Source organism: Macaca mulatta, chromosome 17 (genome assembly GCF_049350105.2).
Source record: "Macaca mulatta isolate MMU2019108-1 chromosome 17, T2T-MMU8v2.0, whole genome shotgun sequence".
Classification (NCBI taxonomy): Eukaryota; Metazoa; Chordata; class Mammalia; order Primates; family Cercopithecidae; genus Macaca; species Macaca mulatta.
The window spans coordinates 4,932,305-4,943,066 of NC_133422.1; the positions used below are offsets into that span (position 1 = coordinate 4,932,305).

General features: G+C 42.8%; 1 protein-coding gene across 1 annotated transcript; it reads left to right on the top strand.

Annotated features, from left to right (window-relative positions):
* Positions 1-468: 468 nt before the first annotated feature.
* On the top strand, positions 469-7,696 carry LOC144336307 (endogenous retrovirus group K member 25 Env polyprotein-like). The gene is made up of 2 exons (XM_077974283.1): positions 469-1,160; positions 4,345-7,696. Exon 2 carries the CDS (start codon positions 4,362-4,364, stop codon positions 6,432-6,434), a length of 2,073 nt encoding a protein of 690 aa, XP_077830409.1. The 5' UTR covers positions 469-1,160; positions 4,345-4,361; the 3' UTR covers positions 6,435-7,696.
* The last annotated feature ends 3,066 nt before the right edge of the window (positions 7,697-10,762 follow it).

Below are 10,762 nucleotides of genomic sequence, written 5' to 3' on the forward strand. Positions count from 1 at the left end.
CTGGGAGCTTGAAAAGAAGATAAGATGAAGCTTCATGGGGAGGACGATTGGAACAGAAAACACACTTAGTTCCAAAACCCCTCCTCATGTGAGAGAATGTACTAGGAAGAAATTCCCCACTGGAACAAGCTGCTGAAAGGAAGTTTACCTGCTCTAGGCACTGGGTGACAATTTAGAACCCCAGGCCTGTTCTTCAAGCAGGGACGGAGCTTGAATTTCCATTACCTTATTATCCCCAAGCCAAAAACAATTTTTGTTTTTGTAGAGACAGGGTCTTGCTACGTTTCCCAGCTTGGTCTCAATCTTCGAAACTCAAGCAATCCTCCACTTCAGCCTCCCAGAATGCTGGGATTATAGACATGAGCCACCATGTCCAACCCCCAAGCCAAAATATTATAAAATTGGCTGCAAAACTGGTGTGAAAGGACTTTCACAAGGAAAAGCCACAAAAGATCCTTGAGTGTGGGGAAAAGAAAGAGATCAGCCTGTTACTGTGTCTATATAGAAAGAAGTAGACATAGGAGACTCCATTTTGTTCTGTATTTGAGATGCTGTTAATCTGTGACCCTACCCCCAACCTTGTCCTTGCAAGAGACATGTGCTGTGGTAACTCAAGGTTTAATGGATTTTGGGCGTGCAGGGTGTGACTTTGTTCCTAGAAAAGCTAGGTATTGTCCAAGGTTTATCCCCATGTGATAGGATGAAACAATGTTGCTAAAAGGTTTATCTCAAGGCACAGGATTTTCCTTTAAACTTATTCATGTCACAGAGGTTTTTGTTCATATGTCTTACTGCTAATTTCCTCCCTAAAAATGATCCTATTGTCCTGCCACTCCCTTATCTTTAAGATGGTAAAGATAATTATCTATAAATACTAAGGGAACTCAGAGGCCGGTGCCGGCGTGGGTCCTCTGTAAGCTGAGCGCCGGTCCCCTGGGCCCCCGCTTTTCTTTCTCTATACTTTGTCTCTGTGTCTTATTTCTTTTCTCAAGTCTCTCGTTCCACCTAACGAGAAACACCCACAGGTGTGGAGGGGCAGGCCACCCCTTCATCTGGTGCCCAACGTGGAAGCTTTTCTCTAAGGTGAAGGTACGCTGGAGCGTGGTCATTGAGGACAAGTCGACGAGAGACTCCCGAGTACGTCTACAGTCAGCCTTGCGGTAAGCTTGTGCGCTCGGAAGAACCTAGGGTAACAATGGGGCAAACTAAGAGTAAATATGCCTCTTATCGCAGCTTTATTAAAATTCTCTTAAAAAGAGGGGGAGTTAAAGTCTCTACCAAAAATCTAATTACACTATTTCAAACAAAGCAGTTTTGTCCATGGTTTCCGGAACAGGGAACTTTAGATCTAAAAGATTGGGAAAAAATTGGCAAAGAATTAAAACAAGCAAGTAGGGAAGGTAAAAACATTCCGCTCACAGTATGGAATGATTGGGTCATTATTAAAGTAGCTTTAGAACCATTTCAAACAGAAGAAGATAGCGTTCCAATTTCTGATGTCCCTAAAAGCTGTGCAGTAGATTGTGAAAAAGAGGCAGGGATAGAATCCCGGAAAGGAAACGAAAGTTCACACTGTGAATGTGTATCAGAGCCGGCTATGGCTCGGTCAACGCAAAATGTTGACAATAATCAATTACAGGAGGTAGTATATCCTGAAACGTTAAAATTAGAAGAAAAAAATCCAGAATTAGCAGAGCCATCAGAGTCTAAACCACGATGGCCAACTGCTCTTCCAGCAGCTCAAATGCCTGTAACTTTACAACCTCAAATACAGGTTAAACAAGTACAAACTCCAAAAGAAGATCAAATAGAAAAAGATAGAGTCTCTGTCATGGCAATGCCAATCCAAATACAGTGTCCACAATATCAGCCGGTAGAAAATAAGACCCAGCCGCCAGTAGCCTATCAATACTGGCCGCCAGCTGACCTACAGTATCAGCAGCCCCCAGAAAATCCGTATGGACAGCCAGGAACATTTCCAGTGCCACAGGGCAGGGCACCATATCCTCAACCGCCCATCATGAGACTTAATCCTACAGCACCGCCTAGTATACAGGGTAGTGCGTTACATAAAATTATTGATGAGGCAAGAAAACAAGGAGATATTGAGGCGTGGCAATTCCCAGTAATATTAGAAGCAAGACCACCTGGAGAAGGGGCCCAAGAGGGAGAGCTTCCCGTAGCTGAAGCCAGATATAAGTCTTTTTCTATAAAAATGCTAAAAGAAATGAAAGGGAGTAAAACAGTATGGACCCAACTCTCCTTACATGAGAACATTATTAGATTCCATTGCTCATGGACATAGACTCATTCCTTATGATTGGGAGATTCTGGCAAAATCCTCACTCTCACCCTCTCAATTTTTACAATTTAAGACTTGGTGGATTGATGGGGCACAAGTACAGGTCCGAAAAAATAGGACTGCCAATCCTCCAATTGACATAGATGCAGATCAACTATTAGGAATAGGTCAAAATTGGAGCACTGTTGACCAACAAGTAATAATGCCAAATGAGGCCATTGAGCAAATCAGGGCTATCTGCCTTAGGGCCTGGGAGAAAATCCAAGACCCAGGAACCGCCTGCCCCTCCTTTAATACAATAAGACAAGGCTCTAAAGAGCCCTACCCTGATTTTGTAGCAAGACTTCAAGATGATGCTCAAAAGTCAATTACCGATGAGAATGCCCGTAAGGTCATAGTGGAGTTGATGGCATATGAAAACGCCAATCCTGATTGTCGATCAGCCATTAAGCCATTAAAAGGAAGGGTTCCCGCAGGATCAGATGTAATCTCAGAGTACGTTAAGGCCTGCGATGGAATTGGAGGAGCTATGCATAAAGCTATGCTTATGGCTCAAGCAATCACAGGAGTTGCTTTAGGAGGACAAGTTAGAACATTTGGGGGAAGATGTTATAATTGTGGTCAAATTGGTCATCTAAAAAAGAATTGCCTAGTCTCAAATAAACAAAATGTAACTACTCAAGCTACTACAAGAACAGATAAAGAGCCACCTGGCCTATGTCCAAGATGTAAAAAGGGAAAACATTGGGGTGATCAATGTCGTTCTAAATTTGATAAAAATGGGCAACCACTGTCGGGAAACGAGAGGAGGGGCCAGCCTCAGGCCCCGCAACAAACTGGGGCATTCCAAATTCAGCCCTTTGTTCCTCAGGGTTTTCAGGAACAACAACCCCCACTGCCACAAGTGTCTCAGGGAATAAGCCAGTTATCACAATACAGCAATTATCCCCCGCCACAAGCGGCAGTGCAGCAGTAGATTTATGCACCATACAAGCAGTCTCTCTGCTTCCAGGGGAGCCTCCTCGAAAAATCCCCACAGGGGTATATGGCCCATTGCCTGAGGGGACTGTAGGACTAATCTTAGGAAGATCAAGTTTAAATCTAAAAGGAGTTCAAATTCATACTGGTGTGGTTGATTCAGACTTTAAAGGCGAAATTCAATTGGTTATTAGTTCCTCAATTCCTTGGAGTGCCAGTCCAGGAGACAGGATTGCTCAATTATTACTCCTACCTTATATTAAAGTTGGAAACAGTGAGATAAAAAGAACAGGAGGGTTCGGAAGCACTGATCCGGCAGGAAAGGCTGCATATTGGGCAAATCTGGTCTCTGAGAGCAGACCTGTGTGTAAGGCCATTATTCAAGGAAAACAGTTTGAAGGGTTGGTAGACACTGGAGCAGATGTCTCTGTCATTGCTTTAAATCAATGGCCAAAAAATTGGCCTAAACAAAAGGCTGTTACAAGACTTGTCGGCGCAGGCACAGCTTCAGAAGTGTACGAAAGTACAATGATTTTACATTGTTTAGGACCAGATAATCAAGAAAGTACTTCCCATGTTAAAAAACATTTATTATCTTGTTTTGCTGTAATGGGAGTTCCAGAAAAAATTAAAACTGACAATGGACCAGGTTATTGTAGTAAAGCTTTCCAAAAATTCTTAAATCAGTGGAATATTACACATACAACAGGAATTCCTTATAATTCCCAAGGACAGGCCATAGTTGAAAGAACTAATAGAACACTCGAAACTCAGTTAGTTAAACAAAAAAAAGGGGGAGACAGTAAGGAGTGTACCACTCCTCAGATGCAGCTTAATCTAGCACTCTATACTTTAAATTTTTTAAACATTTATAGAAATCAGACTACTACTTCTGCAGAACAACATCTTACTGGTAAAAAGAACAGTCCACATGAAGGAAAACTGATTTGGTGGAAAGACAACAAAAATAAGACATGGGAAATAGGGAAGGTGATAACCTGGGGAAGAGGTTTTGCTTGTGTTTCACCAGGAGAAAATCAGCTTCCTGTTTGGATACCCACTAGACATTTGAAGTTCTACAATGAACCCATCGGAGATGCAAAGAAAAGCGCCTCCACGGAGACAGAAACACCGCAATCGAGCACCATTGACTCGCATGATGAACCAAGTGATGATATCAGAAGAACAGATGAAGTCACCACGCACCGAGAAGGCGGAGCTGCCGACCTGGGCACAGTTAAAGAAGCTGACACCGTTAGCTGGAAAAAGCCTAGCTAGCACAAAGGTGACACAAACCCCAGAAAAAATGCTGCTTACAGCTTTAATGATTGTATCAACGGTGGTAAGTCTCCCCATGCCTGCAGGAGCAGCTGCAGCTAATTATACCTACTGGGCCTATGTGCCTTTCCCGCCCTTAATTCGGGCAGTTACATGGATGGAGAATCCTATTGAAGTATATGTTAATAATAGTGTGTGGGTACCTGGTCCCACAGATGATCGTTGCCCTGCCAAACCGGAGGAAGAAGGAATGATGATAAATATTTCCATTGGGTATCGTTATCCTCCTATTTGCCTAGGGAGAGCACCAGGATGTTTAATGCCTGCTATTCAAAATTGGTTGGTAGAAGTACCTACTGTCAGTCCCACCAGTAGATTTACTTATCACATGGTAAGCGGAATGTCACTCAAACCACAGGTAAACTATTTACAAGACTTTTCTTATCAAAGATCATTAAAATTTAGGCCAAAAGGGAAACCTTGCCCCAAAGAGATTTCCAGAGAATCAAAAGATTTAGTTTGGGAAGAATGTGTGGCCAATAGTGCAGTGATATTACAAAACAATACATTCGGAACAGTTATAGATTGGGCACCTAGAGGTCAATTCTACCACGATTGCACAGGACAAACTCAATTCTGTCCCAGTGCACTAGTGAGTCCAACTGTTGATAGTGATTTAACGGAAAATTTAGATAAACATAAGCACAAAAAATTACAGTCTTTCTACCCTTGGATATGGGGAGAAAAGGGAATCTCTACTCCAAGACCAAAAATGATAAGTCCTGTTTTTGGTCCTGAACATCCAGAATTATGGAGACTTACTGTGGCTTCATACCGCCTTAGAATTTGGTCTGGAAATCAAACTATAGAAACAAGAGATTATAAGCCATTTTACTCTATCAACCTAAATTCCAGTCTAACAGTTCCTTTACAAAGTTGTGTAAAGCCCCCTTATATGTTAGTCATAGGAAATATAGTTATTAAACCAGACTCCCAAACTATAACTTGTGAAAATTGCAGATTGTTTACTTGCATTGATTCAACTTTTGATTGGCAGCACCGTATTCTGCTGGTGAGAGCAAGAGAAGGCGTGTGGATCCCTGTGTCCATGGACCGACCATGGGAGGCCTCACCATCCATCCATATTTTGACTGAAGTATTAAAAGGCGTTTTAAGTAGATCCAAAAGATTCATTTTTACTTTAATTGCAGTGATTATGGGATTAATTGCAGTCACAGCTACAGCCACTGTGGCAGGAGTTGCATTGCACTCTTCTGTTCAGACAGTAAGCTTTGTTGACAATTGGCAAAAGAATTCCACAAGGTTGTGGAATTCACAATCTGGTATCGATCAAAAATTGGCAAATCAAATTAATGATCTTAGACAAACCGTCATTTGGATGGGAGATAGACTCATGAGCTTGGAACATCGTTTCCAGTTACAGTGTGACTGGAATACGTCAGATTTTTGTATTACACCCCAAGTTTATAATGAGTCTAAGCATCACTGGGACATGGTTAGACGCCATCTACAGGGAAGAGAAGATAATCTCACTTTAGACATTTCTAAATTAAAAGAACAAATTTTTGAAGCCTCTCAAAGCCACTTAAATATTGTGCCTGGAGCTGAGGCATTAGATCAAGTGGCAAAAAATCTTTATGAATTAAACCCCACGACTTGGATTAAGTCTATTGGAAACTCTACTGCAATAAATTTTGGAATTATGTGTCTCTGTCTAATCGGCTTGTTTTTAGTGTGCCGGACCAGTCGAAGAATCCTGCGTCAAAATCGAGAGAACGAACAAGCCTTCATCGCCATGGCACATTTATATAGAGGAAAAGGGAGGGAGAACATTGCGGGAAGTCAGGGACCTTGAACGCAGGGACCGGCTGAAGCCACAGCAGAAAAACATAAAATGTGAAGATTTCATGGACATTTATTAGTTCTCCAAAATTAATACTTTTGTAATTTCTTATGTCTGTCTTTACTTTAATCTCTTAATTCTATCATCTTCTTTGTAAACTGAGGAGGATATATGTCACCTCCGGACCCTGTGATGATTGCCTTAAACTGCACAAATTGTTTATGGAGCATGTGTGTTTGAACAATATGAAATCTGGGCATCTTGGAAAAAGAATAAGATAACAGCAATGTTCAGGGAACAAGGGAGGCAACCTTGAACTGGCCGCCGGTGAGCCGGACGGAACAGAGCCATATTTCTTCTCTTTTCATTATGCAAATAGGAGAAATATCGCTGAATTCTTTTTCTCAGCAAGGAACACCCCTGAGAAAGAGAATGCGCTCTGAGGGTAGGCCTATAAACGACCCCCTTGGAGGCGTGCCGCCTTTTACGGTTGAAGCCGAAGGGATGAAATAAGCCCCGGCCTCCTGTAGCGCTCCCAGGCTTATTAGGACGAGGAAATTCCCACCTAATAAATTTTGATCAGACAGGTTGTCTGCTCTCAAACCCTGTTTTCTGATAAAATGTTATCCATGACTATGCATGCCCAAAAATTTTAATTTTAACTCCATCCTGTGATCTCATCCTGCCTCCACTTGCTTTGTGAAATTCTATTACTTTGTGAAATATGTAATCTCGGTGTCATGATGACAATGGTGGTTTTGTTGAAAAGAAAAGGGGGAAATGTGGGGAAAAGAAAGAGATCAGCCTGTTACTGTGTCTATATAGAAAGAAGTAGACATAGGAGACTCCATTTTGTTCTGTATTTGAGATGCTGTTAATCTGTGACCCTACCCCCAACCTTGTCCTTGCAAGAGACATGTGCTGTGGTAACTCAAGGTTTAATGGATTTTGGGCGTGCAGGGTGTGACTTTGTTCCTAGAAAAGCTAGGTATTGTCCAAGGTTTATCCCCATGTGATAGGATGAAACAATGTTGCTAAAAGGTTTATCTCAAGGCACAGGATTTTCCTTTAAACTTATTCATGTCACAGATCCTTGTTCTTATGTCTTACTGCTAATTTCCTCCCTAAAAATGATCCTATTGTCCTGCCACTCCCTTATCTTTAAGATGGTAAAGATAATTATCTATAAATACTAAGGGAACTCAGAGGCCGGTGCCGGCGTGGGTCCTCTGTAAGCTGAGCGCCGGTCCCCTGGGCCCCCGCTTTTCTTTCTCTATACTTTGTCTCTGTGTCTTATTTCTTTTCTCAAGTCTCTCGTTCCACCTAACGAGAAACACCCACAGGTGTGGAGGGGCAGGCCACCCCTTCACTTGAGGAGGAAGCAAGTCCAACTAAATGTGAGCTCATAATCGAAAATGATAAAACCTAAAGGAGACTGTCAACAATGAGTGGAAGTCAGCAAACACAGTCAACGGCAAAATTACAGCCTCAAGCATTTGCGATAATAGAGGCATGTTAAATCAGTTAAAATATGCAAGAGAAGTTAGACACACAAACTAGAACAAGAAAGTCTCTCACACTAAGAGAGGTTTCAGAAAGAGAGAGGTGAGGGGTAATAGTCAAAGAGTTACTGGCTAAGAATTTTCAAAAATCTTCAGATTCAAGATGTTTAAGTCCCAAACAGTATATGCAAATAGAAATCTAAGATTTTCTTTTCTTTTCTTTTTTTTTTTTTTTTTTTGAGACGGAGTCTCGCTCTGTCGCCCAGGCTGGAATTCAGTGGCCCGATCTCGGCTCACTGCAAGCTCCGCCTCCCGGGTTCCCGCCATTCTCCTGCCTCAGCCTCCCGAGTAGCTGGGACTACAGGCGCCGCCACCACGCCCGGCTAGTTTTTTGTATTTTTAGTAGAGACCGGGTTTCACCGTGTTAGCCAGGATGGTCTCTATCTCCTGACCTCGTGATCCGCTCGCCTCGGCCTCCCAAAGTGCTGGGATTACAGGCGTGAGCCACCGCGCCCGGGCCAGAATTTTTAAGACTGAAAAGTGAAGAAAAGTGGAGGGGACATCTTAAATTGCAATCAGTTGTATTATTGCAAATATATGTCTCTGTTTCCATGTACTAAGGATGAATTCCCTTTTCGTCATCAGCAGCACACAATTAAGAAATAGTGAGACTCTTAAAGGCAGTGGCTCACTCCTGTAATCCCAGCACTTTGGGAGGCGGAAGCAGGTGGATCACTTGAGGTCAGGAGTTCAAGACCAGCCTGGCCAATATGGCGAAACTCTATCTCTACTAAAAATACAAAAATTAACCAGGTGTGGTGTCAGGCAACTGTAATCTCAGCTACTTGAGAGGTTGAGTCAGGAGAACCACTTGAACCTGAGAGGCGGAGGTTGCAATGAGACGAGATTGTGCCATTGCACTCCAGCCTGAGACAGACTCCGCCTCAAAAAGAAAAAAAAAGAAAAGAAAAGAAAAAAGAGTAGTGGGACTGAGCCGAGCTCAGTGGCTCAAACCTATAATCGCAGCACTTTGGGTGACCAAGGCAGGAGGATTGCTTGAGGCCAGGAGTATGAGACCAGTCTGGGCAACAAAAAGAGACCTTGTCTCTAGAAAAAAAAAAATAGTGAACCTGGCAAGGAGTACAGAATGTAAAGGGAAGCTTTGTAAAGGCAGACAGGGATAGAAAAAGAGAGAGAAAAGAAGGTGGGAGGCCGGGCGCGGTGGCTCAAGCCTGTAATCCCAGCACTTTGGGAGGCCGAGACAGGCGGATCACGAGGTCAGGAGATGAAGACCATCCTGGCGAACACGGTGAAACCCCGTCTCTACTAAAAAATACAAAAAACTAGCCGGGCGAGGTTGCGGCGCCTGTAATCCCAGCTACTCGGGAGGCTGAGGCAGGAGAATGGCGGGAACCCGGGAGGCGGAGCTTGCAGTGAGCTGAGATCCGGCCACTGCACTCCAGCCTGGGTGACAGAGCGAGACTCCGTCTCAAAAAAAAAAAAAAAAAAAAAAAAAAAGAAGGTGGGAAAAGGGAGGCCTTACTGAGGGGAAGGAATTCGAAGAAGAGTGAGGCTTTATTTACAGAAGGAGGGGCTTTCTCTGAAGTTGCTGCTGAAACTGGGTGCAAGCGGAGAATAGGGCAAAGTAGCACAGTTTAATTGGGGGAAAAATTGCATGTTGCATTAGCATTAACCAAATCTTTATTACTAGGTAGGTGGCTTTCCTCTTTGCCATACTTCCCGCATCCCTGTTATGATCACTAAAGGCTTTTAATGCCCATGTGTCTGCAGGGAGAGGCTGGAAACATCACCCCATCCGCCCTTTACACCACCATTTCACATCGAAGAAAGTGTGTTTTCTTCACTCAAGCTTTATCAAAATTCACAAGTACAATTTCCCACAGAATCGGTATGCAGACACAATTATTTGTCATCATTCTGCCACTACTCCTGTCTGGGCTATGAACATAGGGCAGTTTTCACATTCGAAATTATCCTCATATCCCCTGCAAAAATTTTTTTGATCTTTTCAATACAATGAATCAAAGAAATATTTTGCTCACTGACTTCATGTGTTCTATTGCCTTTTGCTTACTTAAAAGTAATAAGCATATATTTCTTTTTCGTGTGTTTATTTTGAGACAGAGTCAGTCTCTGTCGCCCAGGCTGGAGTGCAGTGGCAAAATTACTCCCCCCTGCAACCTCAGTCTCCCAGGCTCAAGCAATCTTCCTGCCTCAGCTTCCCAAGTAGCTAGGACTACAGACACATGACATCACACCCAGCAAATTTTTGTATTTTTGTAGAGATGGGGTTTCAGTATGCCACCCAGGCTGGTCTCAAATTCCTGGGCACAAGAGATCGACCCGCCTTGGTCTCCCAAAATGCTAGGATTACAGGCATGTGCCATTAAGCCCAGCCTAAGCATATATTTTAAAGCACATCTAGCTTTTGTCTTGCTGTTTTAAAAAGGGCTGTAAATATATAATCCTCCACATCCCCAAAATGGCCTGAATAGATTTTTTTTTTTTTTTTTTTTAGATGAGAGCTCACTATGTTGTCCAGGCTGTTCTCCCACTCCTGGGCTCAAGCGATCCTCTCACCTTGGCCTACCAAAGTGCTGGGATTACAGGCATCCACCACACCGGGTTCTAGAATTCTTAAATTATTTTTCATTGACTACACATAAATGTTTTCTATTTACACACAGGGTTTCAGTAAGAGAAAGCATTTCTTTCTGAAATCAATTCATAAACTGACACCACTTTCATAGATAAAGTAATTGCTACCCTCTTGACACACACCTTTGAAGACATACATATTTTCCTCAATGCCTCTCC